This window comes from Cornus florida, unplaced genomic scaffold (assembly GCF_030987335.1).
Source record: "Cornus florida cultivar Cherokee Brave unplaced genomic scaffold, ASM3098733v1 CherokeeBrave_3.0.0_Hap2_Chr06, whole genome shotgun sequence".
Classification (NCBI taxonomy): Eukaryota; Viridiplantae; Streptophyta; class Magnoliopsida; order Cornales; family Cornaceae; genus Cornus; species Cornus florida.
The window spans coordinates 78,076,501-78,099,836 of record NW_026775576.1 but is presented as its reverse complement, the minus strand read 5'-3'; the positions used below and the strand labels follow the sequence as shown (position 1 = coordinate 78,099,836).

The 23,336-nt window shown below is 35.2% G+C and overlaps 1 protein-coding gene across 3 annotated transcripts; it reads left to right on the top strand.

Annotated features, from left to right (window-relative positions):
* Positions 1-17,675: 17,675 nt before the first annotated feature.
* On the top strand, positions 17,676-22,791 carry LOC132312215 (transcription factor GTE12-like). 3 transcript variants are annotated; one of them, XM_059810493.1, is made up of 10 exons: positions 17,676-18,033; positions 19,246-20,247; positions 20,382-20,601; positions 20,687-20,739; positions 20,847-20,916; positions 20,999-21,082; positions 21,190-21,308; positions 21,433-21,499; positions 22,107-22,216; positions 22,321-22,791. In XM_059810493.1, the coding sequence occupies exons 2-10, from the start codon at positions 19,264-19,266 to the stop codon at positions 22,483-22,485; spliced, it is 1,872 nt and encodes a 623-aa protein (XP_059666476.1). In that variant the 5' UTR covers positions 17,676-18,033; positions 19,246-19,263; the 3' UTR covers positions 22,486-22,791. The 3 variants fall into 3 exon arrangements, with proteins under 3 accessions (XP_059666476.1, XP_059666475.1, XP_059666474.1); XM_059810492.1 differs by having other exon boundaries at positions 17,679-18,033; positions 19,164-20,247; positions 21,181-21,308; XM_059810491.1 differs by having other exon boundaries at positions 17,680-18,033; positions 21,181-21,308.
* Positions 22,792-23,336: the final 545 nt, after the last annotated feature.

Below are 23,336 nucleotides of genomic sequence, written 5' to 3'. Positions count from 1 at the left end.
CATGATACTTTTAAAGATCTATATAAGATGCTAGAGAAAGAAATTTCTAAGAATGCCTTTCTTAAGAAGGAAAACATTTCTTTCTCAATTGAGCTCTCAAGAGTCAAAAATGAAAATGAGTCTTTCAAAAAGGAAGAGAAGTTTGTATTATCTAAGGAGTCATCATCAATTGATATTGTCCCTAAAAATGATTCTTTAAATAAAATCATTGATGATCAAAATGACACTTTAGCTAATTTCACAAAAGGAAAGGAAAACCTAAGTGTTATGCTTGGTGAGCAAAAAGTCATCTCTTTCAAAAATGAGATAGGATATGAACCTAATATCAAAGATGCATGGTTAATGAAAAAGAGAAAATGCTTTAATGATTCCTTTATTAAAAGTTCTTTTAATTATTCTAAATGTAACTATTGTAGAAAGTTGGGACACAAAATTTACCATTGTCCATTTAGAAAGAAGAAAAGAATCAAGAAGATTTGGGTTCCAAAAGGAACTTTTGTGCCATTGCCTAACATTTATGGACCCAAGAAAATTTAGGTATCAAATAAAGATTTTCTAAGTTTGCCTTGTAGGGTTGCTTCAAGAAATCCTCATCATCCATGGAGAATGGCTTCTTAATGATAGTTGTTCAACATATGATGTAAGAAATGTTCTAAATTCTTATCTCTCAAAGCAAAAGAGCATTACAATTAGGAACAACTACAAAAGCATACTATTGTGAGAGGTTTCTTCAAGGGCTAAAATGAAGGAGGTATTTCTAAGAGTTTGCTAGATGATTTGAGCTTCAATAGATCTCATAAAACTACTAGAAGAGTGCACAGTTCAGTGAAAATCAAGGAGGTTCCTTGGTGCTGATTTTCTGGTGCAAAGGGAGGCTAAGGAGGTCCAAAGCTGCTATGGTTACTTCTGGAGCTAGAATAAGGTTTAAGCAACAATATGTTGGTGGTTTACAACTACAGAAAGTGTCTGAAACCACATATTGAAGTTGGTATTGATTTTCATATCTCAAACCTCTAGTATGCATTGATTTTCTAGTTTACACTTCTGAAACTGAACTTAATATGCTATAATTATGCTACACTATGACTATCTATCATCTGAGCATGCTTAGTTTGATGTTTTGAGGCTGTCTAAGTTGAGGCTTGGACTGAGGAATGACCTATTTAAATTCTGGTACTAAGAACAACACTAGTTTGAGTTTATAGCAGTTTACAAATCTGGTTTGAGGGTTGATAATACAATTTAGTGTTGTGCTTGGTGTATTATCTTTTTGAGCATGTTTATAAAGTTTATATACACTTGACAGAGCCAAAATCCATTAGTTTACAGTGGTGAAATACCATAATTACCCTCACAACAATGCTACTGCAGAAAATGACTTGTGAAGCCTACATTGAACTGTAAATTGATATTTACTTGATATAAACTGAGGTGTAATGATTGGACCATGTTTTATAAGTTAAATGAAAGTTATGAGAACTGAAATCAAGGAGGTCCACTCATGGATTTACAGAATTACCCCTTAAAACTAGAATATTACAGTTATAGAAAACAAGCCTGCTACATGCTGTTATTTTCCTGATGTATGAGCTGCTGTGTTAAGCCCTAGTTGATATAACTTGCCCAAGCAGTAGAACAAGTGCTATTCATCTATTTTATGCTAAGGGACCCTTTGGTTGAAGAGTTTTTGAATTATCACAAGGCAGTGTTTGGCAATTGTTGAAAATCAGGTTTTAACCCTAATATTGCTACTGTGAGCATATACAATGTTATACCTTGCCTTTTAATTTGCTATTATCATATGAGCAAGTGTATATGCATCATTATGCTAAAGAAAAATTAATTGATAATCTATCATGAAGCATGTTGAACAAAGGCAATATTACATTTGTGCATTGTATTGAATTGAGCTCCCAAGAGGTACCTTAACCATATGTACTAACCCATAAGGACCCTACAAGTATTGGGTACCAAAGAATTCCATTTGAGCATATTTTGTAGGTTAAAGACCTCTTCTTTCAAGAACAAGTGGATTCACAAATATGGAGGGCTAAAGGACATAAAAAGAAATCAAGCCATGAATAAGATGAGGGATGCACTACAATGAGATATTGATTGCTTCGGTAAATATCCTCTCCCTATCATAAATGTGCTTTTATTTAAAGGGCTTAAATGTGACTTAATTGTGCTATGAGATGAGGACTATATTATTATCTAGTTATGTCATAATTAATATGGATGGTGATCTTGACATGAATGTTACTTGTTATTAAAATGTCTAAGGTATAGATTTTGATAATCTATATAAAAGTAGTTTGTTAAGACACATTATTGATCCTTAAAGCTACTTCATTTAAAGTTATTCAAATTTATTAAAGTAGCATGTCTTGGATTATGTGACTTAAACATGTTAGTATACATCTATTGTTAATCAAGATTAAAATTGTGAAAGATACTTGGAATTGCATGCCATCAAAGAAAGTCACCCAAAGAGGATAAGCTACTTAATTTGAATTTGTTTTCAAGTAGCAAACTAGAAAGTCATTCATATGCTTTTGTGATTTTCAATGCTTCATTTACATTCTCTTGGCATCACTAGCACATAATATGAAGTTATTTGAACTTGAAAATAATTATATCAAATCTGGAAAGTCAAGTTCTATTTCAATGAGGATGTCTACTGGTTTTGTATTCCTGCACAAACCGGTCTACCGAAACATAACTTCGGTCGACCGAAATAACCACGTGAAACAGTCGACCAATATTAACAGAGAGTTTTGGAACTAAGCTTTAAGTTATTTCGGCTTACTAAAATAGAACTCTAACTTATTTCGGCCTACCGAAATGAATTCATGAAAACCAAGTCTCTAGTTATTTCGGACGACCGAAATAGAAGGGCCAAAAGAAACGGTCGACCGATGTGTGTGCAACACTAGTACTTATAGGGCTTTTAAATTTACATCATGATATGCATTGTGAGTCACTATTGGTAATTAAGCTAGAATATGTTCCGAAGATTTTAACCAAGAAAAATGACTTGAATTTGTGTCTTTGTACACCTATGACTTTGAATTAAAGCAATAAGAATGCTACATGTTTTTGTATGAAATGATTTTTATCAAATGTATGACTTATTGACAAGAATCGGCTAACTACCCTAATTACATGGGCTATATCTAGTCTTGTGTAAATCATTGTATACATCAAAGTTCCTACTGCTGAGGCGTAAGGAACTCTTTCCATGTCCTTTTATTTATCTGTAGAAGGACATTGCTTTGTACTCAGTCTGAAGTTGGTAGCAAGAGGAGAGTTAACCACTTTAGTGTTGTCCATATTGAACCTCTGAAGCACTTTTTCAATGTACTCATCCTGTGACAAATATAACTTCTTGGCACCCCTGTCACGACTGATTCTTATGCTAAGAATTTTCTTTGCTGGCCCCAAATCCTTCATAGCAAATGACTTACTCAATTGCTTCTTCAACTAGTCAATCCTTGAAGCATTCTTGCCAACAATCAACATATCATCCATATAAAGCAGTAGAATAATAAAATCATCATCAGAGAAATTTTGAACAAATACACAGTGATTAGAAGTTGTTTTCTTGTAGCCTTGCTCCCCCATAACAGACTCAAACTTCTTATATCACTGTATCGGTGCTTGTTTCAAACCATATAGGCTTTTCTTCAGCTTGCACACATAATCCTTTTTCCCTTTCACTTTGAAACCCTCTGGCTGCTTCATATAAATCTCTTCCTCCAAATCACCATGAAGGAAGACAGTTTTCACATCCATTTGCTCAACTTCTAAGTCAAGATTAGCTACTAGGCCGAGTACTATACGGATCGATGACATCTTTACTACTGGAGAGAAGATCTCATCAAAGTCAATACCTTTTCTCTGACCGAACCCTTTGACAACCAATCTAGCTTTGTTCCGTGGTCGTGAAGAGAACTCATTTGACTTCTTCCTGTAAATCCACTTGTTTTCCAAATCTCTTTTTCCGTTAAGTAGCTTCATTAACTCAAAGGGGTGGTTATCATGCAATGACTGCATCTCATCTTGCATGGCCTCAACCCACTCTGTTTTGTGTTCATCTTCTATGGTTTCTGCAAAACACTGGGGCTCTCTTTTGTCAGTCAATAACACATACTGCTTTGCTGAATACCAAGTGGAAGGATGTCGGTCTTTGGTAGACTTCCTGGATGGAATCTCTGGTGCTGTCAACTGCTCATCAGTCTCAATATCTCCCTGAACCTGTAGGGGAACATCCACATCACCTGTACACTGGTGGTCATCTTGAACATTATTCTCAACCGATGATTGATTCTTCAGAGGAGCTGGATCCACATCAGTCAAGATATCACCTTGCTGAGACATAGATTTTCTTGCTTTTTCAATTTCCTGAATCGTCTGATCTTCTACAAACACGACATCACTGCTTCTCACAATTTTCTTCTCAACTAGATCATAAAGCTTGTACCCAAACTCATCTTGGACATAACCAAGGAATATACACTGTCGCGTTTTCACATCAAGTTCGGACCTTTCATTTTTTGGAATATGCACAAATGTTTTGCACCCAAAAACATACAGATGATTATAGGAGACATCCTTACCTGTCCAAACTTGGTCTGGCACATTAAATTGCAGAGGAACACAGGGTGTAAGATTCAACACATGAATAACTGTGCTTAATACCTCCCCTCAAAAGGATTTTGGCAACTGGGCTTATGAAAGCAAACATCTCACTCCCTTAACCAGTGTTCTGTTTATCCTTTCTGCTACACCATTCAACTAAGGAGTTTTTGGAGTTATCTTTTGATGCCGGATACCATGCTATCTACAATACTCATCAAAAGGACCAGAATACTCTCTACCGTTTTCAGTACGAACGCATCTCAGTTTCTTCCCAGTCTGTCTCTCAACTAGGGCTTGAAATTACTTGAACACTGCCAACACTTGGCCTTTTGAATTCAAGGTATATACCCACAACTTCCTTGAATGATCATCTATGAAGGTCATAAAGTATCTGGAGCCACCAAGTGTTCTCATCTTCATAAGGCCACACACATCTAAATGTACCAATCTAGTATCTTTGACTTTTTCGAATGAGGAGAATTCTTGAAGGAGACTCTTCTCTACTTCCCTGACAAACAATGAGTACACCTTTTCAGAAGTGTACTTTTCAGTCCACATAGTAGACTGTTCTTCCCTAATAGAGTTAATCCTTTCTCACTCATGTGATGTGATACCCCTGGATCTCCGGATGCGGGTTGGCCAAGCCCACGCCCAATTACCCGAGGATATCAAACCAATTAACAGTTAACGAACACAGAATACAATTAAGAAAACAAGAATAAATAAATTGTGGAAAAGAAACTACAATGATAATCCAAAAACTGAAACCTCAGAATAAAATTTTATTGATAAATAAAACTATTCTGTTACAACTGATCCTTCACGAATACCAATCGTTCTCCAAATTATACAACTCGAGAATCCATCTAGTGGACCCTTAAAATATCCCATTTAACTCAAATGACTGGAAAAAAAAAAAAACCAAAGCCTAAAACATGAAACAAAATCCTACAGCATCGGTGGAGTGAATGCCTGTATCTGCTCAGCACGATCCAGCTCTAAGGCTGAAACTAACGAACACCTGTAAAAATAAGAGTGGGTCAGGCCCACATGCAAATTCTTTTTTAACTGCAATCCAAACAGTGACCCGATACGCAGATACACCCTAGATATCTCAACAATAGCTATCTAGTCCATACATATATATATATATATCTACACTAAGGGACATTCATTGAACTACAATAGGGGTCTCAACCTGAATAGAAGGTAACATGCAAAAACGCACCCAAAGGTGGGCATGAGTATAATACCCCTAATTTTAAAAGGATAGTCCTGGCATTTATTTAATTGTTTAATCTTTTATTTAAATTATTTTAATTGTGTGTTTCTTCCATGGTTATTTAAATTTGTTTTTTTTGTTTTAATTAATTGATTAAATTGTTTGGTTTTCTTTTATTACATTGTTTTAAATTAAATTGTTTTATGATGTTTTATTTGACTTAATTGATAATGGGGTTTATTTAATTAAATTGGTTTAAAGTAGGATTGTGTTTTCTGTATATTCACGTATTAGCCGACACAGGTTTTATTTAACTTCTATGGGCCGGTTAGGATTTAGTTAGGGCTTTAATTAATTTAGGTTTTGGTATAACTCTATAAATATATGGGTATACGTCTGCCGAGGGTTTCTGAAAACCTTATTCACCATATTCAGGTATACAGTGATACAGAGAGTTGTGAGGGCAGAGTAACAGAGAGGGAGTTTACGTACGTTACAGAGAGAAAGATTTAAGGGAAACACAGAGTGAACTTGGGTGATTAGCAAAACAACTCAAGGAGGAAGGAGCGTGGTAGTGGGGAACTACAGTGTAGAACACAAACATATCAAACAGAGACGGTGAATTAGAATTTCAAATCTGAAATTCAAAGGCAAGTCTCTGTTACATTCTATCCCTTTAATCTGTGTTCTGTGCATACTTAGTTAAGACTCCAGGGATTAAAACAAGGATAAAATGGACTTAAATAAACTTTATAACAAGTTTTATATGCATGTATGAATTTCATTTACTCTCGTGAATTAACTGCTTTGCAAGAATTGTTGATTTTCTGCTACTTGATTTTGCTGCGGATTGTTTTTGAATCTTGTGTTAAATTCTTGTTGTGAATATATATTTATGCTTGAGAATTAGTCTGAGACATTAAATGAACCCTTGTATAAGTAAGTAACACAGTATTGAATGTCACCAAATTAATCTGTTGTGAGTTGCTTAAAATTTCAGACTAAGGTTTTGTGATCGTTGCTCCTAAACCTATGTTCCATGCATGCTATCATTGAATATCAGTGGTTCAAATATGTACCTAGGACTGAGATTGAACCTAGAATAAAAAATTAAAACATGTTACAGAGGTTCTGGTAATCACCGGAATCAGAGAAAACGAAGCTGGAACGGACAACGGCTGCTAAGGGAGGGAGAGCAGGCTCCCAAAACCCTTAGAACCGGCTCCCAAAGAGTTGGAGCCGGCTCTAAGTGATTTAGAGTAGGCTCTAAAAGTTTTAGAGCAGGCTCCAAATGGTTTTGAGCAGGTTCAAAGTTTTTAAAGAGCCTGTTCCATCTTAAAATGCACAGAACTAAGTTTTAGGGACTTTTTGGTTGAAATTGGATTTTCTAAAATTATTTAAAGGCTACTGGATGTTGTAATTTAATGTTTAAGACTTGTAAAAATGTTGGGAAGTATGATTACAAATAGGAACTAAGAACGGAATTAAGCTAAGATTAAACAGTGAACCCGTGGGTGGATGATTTGAAAATTAATTTCTATTGTCTATTATTTTTGGAATTTTTTTTCTCTGCATGACTTGGATTTATAAATCATGTTTTGCAGTTGTGTTATAAGTATACAGTTGTATAGTTATATTTATGCTTAGTTGGGATCAACTGGTGTTAAAATCTATTTTACATTGCATCAGTTATGGTACTGTTTGGAGAGGTAGATTGTGTAATTCTACTCTATCAATTTAACGGACTGTAATTGGGATTCTAAATCTTATATTGAATGCATAAGTTGGTTATATACATGTTAAACTATATTTATGCTAATTCTGGAGTATGGTTGATAAATACCTATTTTTATTTTTGTCAACTTCGTTAATTGGAGGATTGTATGTACCGGTATGGGACGGTGACATACTAGGTATGGATTAGTCAAACACTAAATCCTACCTACTTTGGATTAAGGTATGGATTAACCCTATGAGTTAAGTCCATCACCTACTTGTGTTATGTCAACAAAATAGTTGAATGTCTTAATATGGTTTCAGGACGGATAGATATACATATACCAGACCACCACACAGATGGATGGTATTATGTATTAAGAGGAGTATGGACTTTATATATTTATTATATGTGCCATGGTATGAGCTTGAGTCTCAGGGCCATGGTTAGGGCGCGTATATCGCCTAGGATGGATAACTGGACATAGGTGTTGTTCCTTGGTAGGTCTAGGTACTCATGCCCACCCTAGGGTGCGTATTCGCATGTTACCTTCTACTCAGACTGAGACAAACCTACTGGACTAGCGAGCGTCCTATAGTGTGTACGATATACATATATTGACTACTCTAGATATTGTTGAGTCTTCCTAGGATGTATCTGCGTATCGGATTACTGTTTGGATTGTAGTAGATCAGGACTTGCATGTGGGCCTGACCCACTTCTTTATTTTTCAGGTGCTCGTCAGTTCCAGGGTTAGAGTTTGGACGTGTAGAGCAGATACAGCTATTCACTTCTCCGATTATGTAGGAATTTTCTCTATGTTAGCTTTGGATTTTGTTTTTATTATTTCAGTATCATTTGGAGAATTTAAATAAGGGGTCCAATGGATGGATTCCCGAGTTGTAAACTGATGGAGTTTTGGAGTTTGGGTTTGATGGATTTTAATAATTATAATATTTTGCGGATTCTGTTTTTAGTTCTTTTCAGCTTTAATTTCATTTCTTAATTCATTTTGTATTCCGTGTTCATTATAAATACTTTAATTGTTTGATATTCCCTCGGGCTCGGGCCTGGGCCTGATCAACCCGTGTCTCAGATCCGAGGGGTATCACAATGAGTACCTAGACCTAACAGGGTACACCTCAACCTACTATAGCCAGCTACGCATCCACTGCATATACGCACCCTAGCCGACGAGTCTGAGACTCAAGCTCATTTCGTGGTACCATAGCCATATATTTAAAATCCGTTCATATTCATCCATAAGAAATCCAATAAGTCGTTCAGCTTATTCAGCCGCACAGACTTATATAAGAGATCCAGTAAGTCGTTCAGTTTATTCTACTGCACAGACTTAAATATAAAGAGAATTATGTTTTTATTTTTTATTTTTATAATTCGTACCCTTATTCCAAAATAGTTAGGACTGAGTATTTTGAATCAGTCTGTCCCTAGTATGACACCGTCCCATACCGGTGCATACAATCCACAAAATCCATATAATTGATAAAACAGATAAAACTGTTCACCAATTAAAATCCATAAGGTAGGAATTAGCGTTTTGAGGTAAATCATACCTAGTATACCACCGTCCTATACCGGTGCATACAATCCTCCATATCCATATAAATTACATTATATAAATACTAAGCACGTAATTTACAGTCCAAAACCAAATCTCCATATCCTTGCAGAAAAGTGTTTTAAGTTTCAGCAATTTAAAATCCAAAACCATGTAAATTACAACATATAAATACATGTTAGTAATTTACAATCCGAAACCATTCCAAACAATTGCAGAAGAATATTTATTATTTCAGCAATTTAAATTCAAGAGTTAAACCATGTATTATTTAACGGTTCATCAACAAGCATCCAAAGCATGAATAAATTGGTTTTAATAAATTAACTATTCTATCATGCATTCAAATAAGATTTAAAATTATAATATTATCCAAGAATTTGCTAAAAATTAATTCTAGCAATTCAGTTCCTTTTTATCCGTCAATAGCAAGCTAGGTTGCATACTTGTATATAGTTTTGTTGTTTAATCACCCAGCCACAAACTGTGCTACGAGTCCAATTTATTAATTAAAAGACTCCCTCACGCATCTAAAATTTAATTTAGAAACATATATAACACCTTAAATTGTCAAATTAAAATTAAACAATTTATTTCCTTCCAGCCGTTAACCGTACGCAAAATTGTTAATTAGCGCACTGTTAATTTCATTATTACAACGAGGGTAGTTTATGCAATTTAAGATCTTAATTACATGTTAAAATAATTATTTAAACCCCCATTAAAGTTCTAGAATTTTTTCAAGAACCCCAAGTGCCCAAACAGTAGCAAAAAGTTCGTAAAAACATTAACTGAATGTGCAAAATGAAGGGAGCCTGCTCTAGTCCTAAAAGAGCAGGCTCTTTTAGAGGTAGAGCGGCCTCTTTTAAAGGTAAAGCCTGCTCTACTTCCTCTAGAGCAGGCTCTACTCATGGGGGAGGCGGCTCCTCCCTCCATGGAGCCGTCTCTCTTCCCCTGTGAGCCTCGGTTCAGTTACTTCTCCGTTTCCGACTGTTCTGCTTCTTCTCCGGCCTTTTTCCACCATTCAATTGATCTCAAAAACTGATCCTAAAGGTCTTATTAATACCAAATAGCATCCCAATGATTTGAAAACAACAATTAAAATCAACTACAGATTTTAAATTCGCTACCGAATTAACATGTGTTAAGAACAAAACTAAAACTATTTTTCAACAACAATTCTACTGAACTTAGGAGGCTTATCCAATTTAATTAATTTAAGGTCTTAATAACACCCAAAATCAACCTTCTAATCCTTCTGTGAAACCCCAGAATCAACAGAAACATTCCCATGCTCCAAAGTAACAAACAGTTCGTAGAAAAGTTTACAGAACATTCATTATTGAAGAGAGCCTGCTCTAAGTTTTAAAGAGCTGGCTTTTTTGAGCCTAGAGCCTGCTCTATAGGTCTTAGAGCCGGCTTTTTAAGTGTGGGAGCCGGTTCCCACATCCATGGAGTTGGCTCTCACCTCCTTTGAGAGCCTCCGTCCCCGTTCTGCTCCATTTCAGCCTATCTGCTCCACCTCCGGTCATTCCAGTTCCTCTGTTTCTCTTAAGTACTGAACTTACTAGTCTTATAAATACCTAGTATCATTCCAATGGCCTATCTACAGTAGTTGGAAACAATTACAGAGGGTTAAATTGCAACTAACTTAACATACTTTAAGAACAGAATGCTGAAACGAAAGCATGCATAAATTTTGTTTTACAAAATTGATATCAACACCTACAGATCATTGATATAACATGTACTAAACATATAATTTCCAATTAACGTTCAATTAAACCCTAAAGACTATTTAGGTGCACAGAACACTAGCCAAAGGGAAGGAGAAAGAGAAGAACTTGCCTGCAGTTTTGATCTCAAAACTTTGTCGTCGTCTTCCTAATTTCTGGCAAACACTGACCACCTTCAAGCCTCCCATGGTTTTGTTTTAATCCACCATAACTCTCCCTTGGTCCTCTCTGATTTCCTCCTTGACAATCCTTATAATACTCTGTTCCTCTACCCTCTATTTTTACAGAACAACTTTACGTGTATGCTATGTGATATATCGTAAACCCTAAGCTTAAAGCATAATGGTATATTTATAGGCTTAATACCAAAACCCTAATCCTTGTCATAATAGAGACAAAGCCCTAAACTTAATCCTAGTCGGCCCATAATAAAACCTACGATTAAATTCTATGTCGGCTACACCAGATGACGTCCCAAAACTTATAAATAAAAATAACTTAATATATTTAAAAACTCACGTAGTTTAATTCACATAAGAATTCTAATAAGTCAATAAATGCAAACAAACAATTTCAATTAAATCACTATAATGCAATTAATTCAATTAATGCAAATAATTCAAATAAATCAAATAATAAACACAAATAAATAATTTGACACATAAACACTTAGCCACAAAATAAATAAATAAAATAAAATAAAAATGCACATAAAATAACATTTAAATTCCAATTTTTATCCCTTTTAAATTAGGGGTATTACATGTGAGCCAGTCTCTTATGCCACAACTTTGGTGTATCATTATCCTCCATCGCATTAACAATGTTGTTGGAGATCTTTGCTTGCAGAACGTAAGTGTAGAATGCTTCATGCCTCGAGCCATAACCATAACACCCTTAGTGAGCTTCCACTGGCCATCACTGAAAGTGCTGCAATACCCTTCATCATCAAGTTTACCTGCAGAAATCAAATTCAAACAAATGTCAGGAATATGCTTCACATCTCTGAGAACTAACCTTGTGCCATTATTCGTTTTCAGATACACATCCCCAATTCTAATGACTTTAATCAAGCCATCGTTGCCCATCTTTACTGTTCCAAAATCCTTCCGAGATGTAGCATGAATGGAGGCACCACTGTCAATCACCCAACTGGTCTCATGGTATGCAACATTTATCGTCTCATCATCATAAATAATGAGAAAGTCTACAGGAGTGGTGGTAGCAACTCTATCATCACCATCTTTGTCATCTCCGTTCTTCGTTCTTTTCCCTTTCTCATTCTTGTTTTCTTTCTTCAATTGCCTGCAATATTTCTTGATGTGTCCCTTTTTCCCGCAATGATGACACTCAACATTTGCAAACTTGTTGGACTTGCTTTTACTGTTATCTCTGTTCTTCGGACCTCTGCTCTTACTTCTCCCCCTCTTTTCTGTAAACAAGATCTCTGATTGTGAAGAGGATCCCTGTGTTTTTCTTCTCATCTCTTCATTTAGCGAACAACTCTTGGCCATATCCATTGAGATTACATCTTCTGGAGCGGAGTTAGACAATGAAGTTCTGAGCGTCTTCCACAAGTCCGGTAATGAACCAAGCAACCATAACCCTTATATCTCATCATCAAACTTAATACCCATTCCAGCCAGTTGATTAATAATTCCTTGGAATGTATTCAGGTGATCAGATAAAAGAGTCCCGCCCTGGTATCTCAAGCCATCATTTGCTTAATCAGAAACAATTTATTATTTCCAGTCTTTCTAACATATAGTTGTTCAAGCTTACTCCATAGAGAACGTGCATTTGTCTCTCCACTAATATGGTTCAAAACATTATCATCTACCCACTGCCTGATATACCCACACACCTGTCGATGTAACAAAGTCCATTCCACATCAGACTTTTTTTTTCTGGTTTTTCAGCACTAAACACCGGTAGGTAATAATCTTTCACATAGAGAAGATCCTCTATTTTTCCTTTCCATATGTGATAATTTGAACTATTGAAATTAATCATTCTACTCGTATTTGCTTCCATAACTCAAACTGCCAACCTGACAATCTATCAATCTAGATCTGATACCACTTTATTGGGAGAGATAACAATAAACAAACACAGCGGAATAACTCTTCTCCCTATATGCAAGCAAATATAGTGTATCTCTACTTTTATATGTGCTGAAAATAATAGAAAAATAATCAATCACACCAAGTCACAAGAACACAAGCAATTTTTTACGTGAAAAATTTTTCCAGTGTGAGGAAGAAAAACTACGGGACCTAGTCCAGTTGAAATCTCCACTATCAACCAAATAATGGGTATACAAAGTCTTCTCTAATCGCAATTAGAGGCTACAATACATCTCATCAAGATATCACCAATTTTGGCAAATACAAAGAGAATTGGAGAGAATATACCAAAAAGTTCACGGGTTCGAACCCCAACTCCCGAGCTCAAAATCCGATCTCCACCGTTCAGATTGTAGCTCATTAAGTCTTGAACCTTTCCTCCAAATTTCAGCTCGATTGGACCACGGATGAAGAGGGATCGCAGTTTTGATGAAATCTGGGCAGTATGAGAAAAAGCTGCGTTTTTCCTCTTTCTTGTGAAAGCTACAGCTGATTTCGCCTGTTTTCTTTTTCTGACTTCCTTAGGGTTCTTTACCCTAAAGGGCTGGGCTTTGGGCTTTAATAAAACCCACTTGGGCTTTCCTCTATATTGAAGGAAATAAACCCAACATGCCGGCCACCACAGAGCTTCAGTCTTAGACCTCTCTTACGTGGGCCTAAAAGGCACCATCCCCAATTTTTTTCAAAACAGTTGTATATTAACCCCAAAAATTAAAATAGAGAGTTTGAAAATAAATTAAGTTTGCATCTCCTATAAACTTCAAGAAAATTTTAACTTGGATTCACCCTTTTAGTTATACTTTTGAAAGCTCAAATTGTGAAACAAAAATATTTAAGTTCATTACCATAATAGTCCTTGCCGCAATACATCGTTATTCCATTTATATATACTCGTACAATATCTACTACCTTGTTGCATGAACTTTTTTGTCAAACATTTTAAAAAAAGTACTAGTGTTTTCTCATGTTTAATAAAAACACATGAAACTTTTTTGTCAAACACATTTTTTAATTTGTAAAATGGTGTTTACAAAAAAAAAATATCTATGATTATATACCAATCTTCATTCATGAGTCCCACGAGTACTTATTTATTTATTTAGACGATGAACACCAATAATATCATACATGTTTATATTTCCAAATTTTAGTTCTATGGTATAAATTCGGCCCCAATTTGAAATTCCTAACTTAAACGAAATAAACCCAGTAATAATATTCGGGTTGTTTTTTTTGACATGGCACGGTATGATTGGAGAGCATGGTATTAAATTAAAAGTAAAGGGTACTCACTTGATTGCAATATTATGTAACATGTGTGCATAAAACATTGAATATTGGTATCTAACTATATACATAAAAAAATACGTATAGACAACAAACACATATATATGTATGTATATATTCAATGGTTAAAGTAAGAAAAATAAATTTAGATAAAAGTTGTTGGGAAAGGATGAGAATAGGATCAAAATCTTCTCCTTCACTTGGTTAAGTTTGTTCCCATTAATAGTAACTCATTTATGAGTGAAGTTTAAAATTGTTACTATTTACGTTTTGAGTCTATTTTACACCATTATAGTAACTACTAAGCTAGCCTATCCATTCACCTTTGTCTTCCAAAGTGAAAGGGTCCAGTTACTATTGATAGTAATGGACCGGGGTGATTTTGATTCATGAGAAAACTTAATAACTTAATATATTGAAAGGTTGGGTCACTATTGATGTCAACTATAGCCTAAGGATACATCAACGTCGGAAGGGTTGAGTTATCACTGATGGTAACAAACTTCACCAAGTGGATGCATGGGACCGTGGGTGAATTGAATTGACCCATAAGAAAATTTAGTATATCACGGAGGTGAATGGGATCGTGGGTGATTTTGATCCATGAGAAAAATTAATATATCTCGAAGGGTTAGAGTTACCATGGATGGTAACGAACTTCAACAAGTGGATCCCGTGGATGCGATCGTGTGTGAATTTTATCTGTGAGAAAACTTAATACATCTCTAATGGTAAAACAAGCACACATGCACTTTTTTGTTGACGCTCGGCTTGAACCCCTCTCCTCCTCTTTTATGATGTGGAGATTATAATATACCGCTAGGCCAAATGTTCTTTACTACAATAAATGTAGGTTCATTGTCTGGCTTTAGATTCATAATATTTTTAGAAAACTATCAAAAATTAAAATTTATATATATATATAAATAAAATTTATTAATATTTTATTGCCGTATTCTATTTTTTGAGATTTATCCATGTCCTATTTTTTGAGATTTGTTCGTATCGTCGTATATTCTGTGTCAATATATGTATTTCTTAACGACTCATGGATGATCTAAAAGAGGATAGGGAAGGTGTTTTACAGGTTTAGGGATGGCAATTTGACCCGCCCCGCCTCGCCCCGTTTTTGACAGTTTTGGGGGACCGTTTAGCTTTTGTTGATAAACGTGCCATGACATCTGCTTACATGGCACCCCATTTTGAAAATAGACACCCCTGGCCAGAACCTGTCTGGTGTGTCATTGAATAAGGACCAAGTTATCTCGAGTTACTTGTCCCGTAACTGGATTTGCTGGTCGAGGAAGGGCTTGTTACCCTTCGCTCCTCTGTGACGTACCCCTCTCCGGTCAGATGGGTCCCTTCTCATTTTCTATCACTTCTCGAGGTCCTCTCCTGCAAATGGGACCTCGAAAATCTTACACTTTCTTCTCTTGAGGTCCTCTCCTGCAAATGGGACCTCGAAAATCTTACACTTTCTTCTCTTGGCTATTTCGGGTCTAGTATTAACTTTTTCACGCCCTACACCGAGTCGCGCCCCTCTTGGTCAAGTTAGCCCCGGGCTCGCGATACCCGGTTCGTTTCTAAATCCCCCTTTCCGCCCATTCTAAGATGGCTCACTTTTCAATCTTATTCAACTTTCTCGCCATTCTAAAATGGCCTAATGCACTTCTCATTCAATTTTCCCACCATGCCCAGCATATGAATGCAATTGCGTCAACTTGAGCTCAATTTCACATTTATGATAATCGTGGCATAAACACAGCATTCCTAATACAATGGATATAACATGGTATTTATTTACAACTTAGCTACAAACATGACATTCATTATATAAACCAACTACATGCATGGTAATTTTCAAAACATTAGTAATAACATACTCATCATCATCATTATGATGTATGTGTGTGTGTGTATATATATATATATAATCTCATGAAAACAATTCAACACAAGACATGCTCATTCAACAATTTTACAATCAAGCACATATATATACAAAATTTTTATCTTTTAGATTATATTTCGTCACATAAACGTGTAAGCACATAATCGACATTCAATTTTTCTGAAATTTATCATTTTAAGCATATTTATTATGAATTCAAGTATACGAACTCAACTAAAGTCAAAACTTAATGGTTTAGACATCCCTACCTCAAAATTAGCCAAAATGCATCCTCGCCCGAAAAAGCCAAACCGGTCAATGCCGGTCAAAGGAGGCAGAACGAAAAACTATTTGGTGGAAACGTAGCCAATGACGAGGAGAGTATACTGCTCCAAAGGTCCGGAATCCGACTCGAAGTGCCCAAAACCTTTTCGAAATCTTAGATCTAAATAATTCAAAAATTCATAAAATAATCATTGCTCCTCCAAAAATTAAATCATTTGATTATATAATAGAAAACGATAAGAGGAACATTTTCAGTCAAGGAATCAAGGTAGGAAACCTGACCGATTGGTTGAAAAATGAAGGAGAAAAATTGAGGTTTAAAAGAAAAGAAAAATGGAGAGAAAATGGGAGAGAAAAAGCTGCGAGAGTGAGAGAGATTCTGGCCAAAATATAAGCCATATGATATATGTATAATAAGTTGATAACTTATGGGGTCCATCCAAAAAGAAATATCTCCATTTACCTTTATATATAGATAAATATATATTTATATATACTAAACGCTTCACAATCACACATTTCCAACTACGTAAATATACAATATAAAATAATGTATGAAGAGTATCGGCCCCGAAAAATAATTCCTGTGCGCAACAATATCGGTTGCGGGTCCTGCTTGGGACCTCCTCGCCTGAAAAATTGAAAAATGTCAAAATGACCAATAATGCATTTTTAAGAGTCATGAATTCAAAAAAATGTCCAAATTACTCTCGGAACTCACCCGACACACAAAGTAAGGTACGGAAAGAAAAATCCTGAAAAATCAAAAAATTTCTGAAAATGAAATTTTAATTTTAATTGTTTTTTTCTTTTTAAAAGTGTTACAAAATTGAAATTTTTTAACGTTTTTATTTTTATTTTTTTTTATTTTAAAAATTATAGTCGTTTAGGCACTGTTTGTATCAGCCAAACCATGCCTTAACGGCCAAATGCATTGTTTATGGCAACAATTTAAAATTTAAAGCAAAAAAAATTAAAATCAAAATTTAAGGGGAAAAAAAAGGTTTTTAAATTTATTTTTGGCCCAAATAAATTTATTTTTGGTCAAACAGTGCCTAAACAATATATTTTTTATTTAATGAATTTTATTTTATTCATATAAAAAAATTGAGCTCAAAATAACCCATTTTGGGTTTTTCCAAAAAAAATACCAGGCTGCCAAACAGTGCCTTAAGGCACTGTTGCAGCCTGAAGTTTTTTTTAAAAAAAAAGCTTCAGGCAAAACGTCGTCGTTTTGCTAAATGAAAAAGACAAAAAAAAATATATATACCCCAACTATCCAAACACCCTTCTTAATCGCTTCTAAGCCCAGAAAGTGAATCCAAACAGGGCCATAATTGCGCGTCAGCCGCTGGGGTTTAACTCTCACACACTACAACACTAAAGCCTCTGGTTTTACACACCCGCAGTCCCGGTATAGTTGAATATGATTAGGGCTGCGACGATCAATACTCGAGCCGTGTGTCTTCACTTTTCTCTTTCGCTTCTCGTATTTGCAACCAATCGATCAACGAATCAAAGCTTTTGCTGTTCTGCTTAGATTCTGGTAATTTCTTCAAACCCTATCCCTAATTACTAGTTCTTTAATGTTTCGTATTAATTCTTTTATATTTATTTTAGGTTAGTGTTGAATTTATTACTGGTTCTTTAATGTTTCGTATTAATTTTTTTATATTTATTTTAGGTTAGTGTTGAATTTATTACTGGTTCTTTAATGTTTCGTATTAATTCTTTTATATTTATTTTAGTTTAGTGTTGAATTTTCGTTTCTATAGACTGTTGCATCAACGGATTGAAATTTATGCGACTGCCATTATGCATACCTAGGGTTTTACAGTAGAAAATTGGTTGAAAGGCAAGGCCTGTACCGAATGAGCTCAAACTCTAGACCGTTTGAATTTCTACTTTTTATTTAGAGGGGTATTTTCCTAATGAATGGTCCACAATCTACCAAATTTTATTTATTTATTTTTTATTTATTTATTGTTTTGGGCATATCATTATTTTATTAAGAAGTTTGAATAGATTAACTATCCAATGGAATAACTGCCTCACCCACGGGGCTTGGTCCGGTCTCAAACCTATCGGGCCGGCATCTCTCTCAGTTCAGATTGTTTTCACTTTTATGCAATTGATCTGTGATCCAACTGACTTATTATTATTGTTATCAGTTTTTGCACGTGAGTGCTGATTTTTCATAATTAACTTGAACTAATTACTGGATATTATGGATACTGATTTGATTATTTATATTAGTTGAATAAAAACATTTTTATCAAGATCGTTTTTTGTGTTGGAATTACAGCTGATTTTGCAGTTGTGCACATATAAAAGTTGTTCTATCCTATCACACTTAAAGTGGCTATCTTACCATTTAGGATTTAACCGCTACTTATTTAACCATGGACTTTCACATTAATAGTATATTTATCTTTTTCACTTTTTTTACATTAATAGTATATTTCACTTTTTCACATTAATAGTATATTTCTATTTATTAGTCAATTGTCATTAGGTGGCAATTGAGTAATTAATTTTTCTTCCTTTAAATTTTGTCCTAATTTTTTTGAGAGTGAAAAAAACAAAGTATTTATGAAGGCATTACGAATAAATGACATGTGTTTAGTCCTGCATTAATGATTGTTTTCTGCTAATATGAAGCACATTTTGTTGCAGTGATTTGTGCATTGCTTTCTTTAGGTCAATGATTATGGTGTATGAGAGTTGATCTGGAAATCTGAACTCTGTTCCTCTTCAGTTTTTGTAGTTTCCAGCTATGGTTGCTACTGATACTATAGTAATGAGGAAGTTGAAGATCAAAACTGAATCCGAACAAACTAAGACTGAATCTACGATTCGATGCAACTTTGGCCAGAAGTTGGTGCCACCTTCCGCAGTTGACAGAAATTTGAATTCTGCTGATAACTTAAAGGTGAAGTTGTTGGAACCAGGCCGTCACAAGCGGAGACCTGCAGGATTATTAGAAAGTCAAAAGGTGAAGAGGCAGAAGATAGATCGGAGCGTGTCACAGCAGTGTTCTACCATTCTGAAGAAATTGACAACTAATCCATCTGCTTGGCCTTTCAATCAGCCAGTGGATCCTGAGAAATTGCATATTCCTGATTACTTTTCTATCATTTCTGAACCCATGGATTTGGGAACGATAAAGACCAAACTGGAGAAGAATTTGTATTCCAGCGCTGCAGAGTTTGCTTCTGATGTCAAACTGACCTTTTCCAACGCCATGCTGTATAATCCTCCAGACAACTATGTTCATCTAATGGCCAAGGATTTAGATAATATGTTTAATTCAGGATGGAAGTGCTTGGAGGCAAAATGGAATTGTAAGAGCAAAAGAGATGAGCAGTCATCTATGTCAAGTGAAAGACCAAAGAATATTGATGTTTCAGGGCAGAATAGATGTTTTCTGAGCAGAAAAGAAGAACAGGCATCTGTTTCAAGTGGAAGACCCAAGAATATTGTTGTTTCAGGGCAGAATAACCGTAAAACACCTTCATTGCGTGTTAGTTCGCAGCCCAGCACCTTGATGTCAGCTATGAAGAAGAAAAAGCTGAGAGAAGAGCTTGTGAGAGTATTAAAGGGAAATATGCCACAACAGCTGGAGTCGTTTTTTAAAAAATATGCTTTCATCTGCCAGAAAGAAGAAAAAATTGAAGTGGAGATCGATACATTGGATGACAAAACTTTATGGTTTTTGGAAAGAGTGATTAGGAGTTCTTTGGATATAAGAGCTGCAAAAGTAAGTAATTTTCGGGTGATTACCATATCAAAATAACTTTTACGTTTCAGTTTTTTGCAGTTGGTTCTAAAACTTCATGTTGGTTTGGGTTCTTAAATGTATTATCTATTTGACCATCTCTCTTCTTTACACAGGCGGAGCCTCCTAAAATGAAAGAAAATGGCAGGCCTCAATCTTCAGGGAAGATGTTCCACAAAGCTATGAAGTGGCAGAATACAATTTCTGTTACTGGTACTAGAAGTGCTTCAGGTTCTGCCAATGTCAAACCTTCATTGGCTCTCTCCAAATGTGCATGTGGCAGTGTGAGATGCCAATGTGGACGTCAAAATGATTTTGTCTGTTCATCTTCAAGTGGTTAGTTGATATTTTCTCATGCTGCTTCTATACTCTGGATTTCCAGTAGTTGACTGACTTAATTCCAATCTTGCTTTTGGTACAGATTTATCTTCAGAGAAATCATTGGAACAAGATCATCACGATGCTTGTAGAACGGTACATATCTCAGTATTTTGTTCATGTCATGGATTTATAACGAGATTTATTATATTTGATTTGCTTGCTTTTCAAATCTGAGTAGAAATCTTTGTATATAAATCTAGGACTGCAAGGTACAAATGGCATCTTCCCAGATGAGCATATCATCCCAGATGAGCAAATCAGATTCTGATGGTAAGGATTTGTATTAACTGATATTTTACCTGTTGTTTCTTGGTAATCTAAGAATTGACTTGACATCTGAAATTATCTAAAGGGGCCACAAGTGCTTTGGATGAAGAAGTTTTTTGTTCTAGTCCACAACTTTCGACACTTGCTACAACTGCTGCTTCTGGAGAAGGTTAGTTTGTTTGTCAATTATGTATGACTCGAAGTGTTTTGAAATGTAACCACTCATATACTCATTTATACATCCTTGCATTTCTGCTGTTTGTTCAGTTGGTTTAGCTTGCACACCACTTATTGATGTCCAACTGCCACCAAAGAAGGCTCTCCGTTATGCAATGCTAAAGAGTCGCTTTGCAGATACAATCTTGAGAGCAGAACAGAAGATACTTTTAAATCATGTAATGAATTTTGATTTTCCATACTAGTTTGATGTGCAGAATTATGATGTTATTTCTAGCAAGTTAGAAGTAGAATAGTGGCTGAGCATGCGATGTTGCTTACCAAGTTTGTCATTGATCTCAGGGTGGTAAAGCTGATGTGTTAAAAATGCAGCAGGACAAGGAAAAAATGGAAAGAATGCAGCATGAAGGTATTGAATGAACTTCGTACCTGTCAGTATTATATATTTGTATGTGCTACCGAGCTAACACATAATTCTCCCTTTTTAATATAATAATGACATTTCTTCTTAGATTTGAATGAAAATTTGAAGGTCTAGACAGTGGTTATTGACCTATCATGCACAAAATATTTAATTCTTTAATCTATTTCAAGCTGGTTGGGAATTGATGAAACGAAATTTGAAGTGTATTATGATGGTATTACAAATAGAACAGAACAGAACAGAATTGGGACAAGGAAAATGTTAAAGTAGGTTGTGAGGACCTTTTAAGTGCCTGGTTTATCAAATACCCAAATCCTAAGACACATGAACTTGATAAACATTTATATTTCTCTCTCTCTCTCTCTCTCTCTCTCTCTCTCTCTCTTGTGCGCGTGTTGAAGGGTTGGAGGCTACAAGAGAACATGAAATCTGTGATCTAATCTACTTTGGCAGCTTTAATTCATCCTATCATATTATTTTTATTGGAGTTTTTATTCATTTTTGTTCTTACTATGAGGTGCTTCTCTTTTTATGGAAAAGCTATAGAAAGTTCTTCAACTTTGTTTTTAACTGGTAATTTTACTGTTCACAGAGGTGTTAAGAATTCAAGCTGAAATCAAGGATGCTGAAGCTGCCTCGCGACTAAGAGCAAAAAATGAACTGAAAATGCAGCGGGAGAGAGCCCGACTTGCACTAGAGAAGGTATGTCTATGTCTCAGTATCTCTTTCATGTAGATGTTCAAATTTGTTGAGACACCTTTATTACAAAAGGGATCTTACCTGTTGTAAATCTTACCCCCATTCAGATAGAGAGGAGCGTGGAGATTGATGAAAATTTGAAGATCTTTAAAGATCTTGAGATGCTTTGTGGGTGTACGCCATTTGGCCGCTTCTGTAATGCGTTGGAACAGCTCGGTTTGTATATAAAGGAGGAGTACCTGGTGGGTGAGAACGAGGATATATATTCATAAATCTGAAAACTCTTTGTTTGTCACTCTGATTGTATATTCTTGTTTAGTGGAGTGGGGAAAGAAAATGGTTGGGTGTAAATGATGTTCTGAGTGAGGGATTGTAGTTGTAGATGAGCCAAGAAAAATGTTGCATTGGTTTCTCGTCTCCATTTTTTGAGAGGGGATGATGTATTTGGATTTAGGAGGGATATTGGAAACTGTTTATAATATATTGCTCTAGCCTGAAGAGGGGGCTTCCATTGAGTTTCATCTGTATGACACTGTTGTATTATCAATGCAAAGTTGATGTTACCATTTTTCAGATTATACGTCTGCTTTTCCCTGTCTCTACTACTATTTGATTTTGATACAAATAAATATTATATATAGTACGGTCTTAAGCTGCGGTCACACACCATCACAATCTGGTCTCAATGTTATAAGGTCTGTTGTTCCATTTTGAATTTTCATGGTAACTTGTAAGGTTGTGTAATTTAATGTTTTCTTCTTATTGCTGCTATTTCAAAATTAGAGGTAACAATTTATGTCTAAACCCATTAAACTGTTCAAGTCGATCTACTAAAATTAAATTATTTGGGTACTCAATTTAAGTGAGTAGATTAGTAACGGATAAAAAGTGGATACCCATTACAATTCAAGGGTTAATAGTGGGTTAAGATTTAAGAGTGGTACCGCTTTTCTCTCCTTTGTAAAACAAAATTATAAACAATCTCCCCACAAAAAAAAAAAAAAAAAAAAAATAAAAACTATTGGGGTATTGCAAAAACCCTCCTGAACTATAAAAAAAAAACCCCTAAACTTTGTTTTTGTTGCATTTTACCCCACTAGAAAAGATTCCGGTACTGGAAAAA

What these genes read in the sequence shown, in the direction of transcription:
- LOC132312215 (XM_059810492.1), top strand. Translation starts at nt 19,264, where the DNA reads ATGGTTGCTACTGATACTATAGTAATGAGGAAGTTGAAGATCAAAACT. An exon ending in ATCACGATGCTTGTAGAACG is followed by an intron (nt 20,740 to 20,846) that starts GTACATATCTCA and finishes ATATAAATCTAG; the next exon opens with GACTGCAAGGTACAAATGGC. An exon ending in AACTGCTGCTTCTGGAGAAG is followed by an intron (nt 21,083 to 21,180) that starts GTTAGTTTGTTT and finishes CTGTTTGTTCAG; the next exon opens with TTGGTTTAGCTTGCACACCA.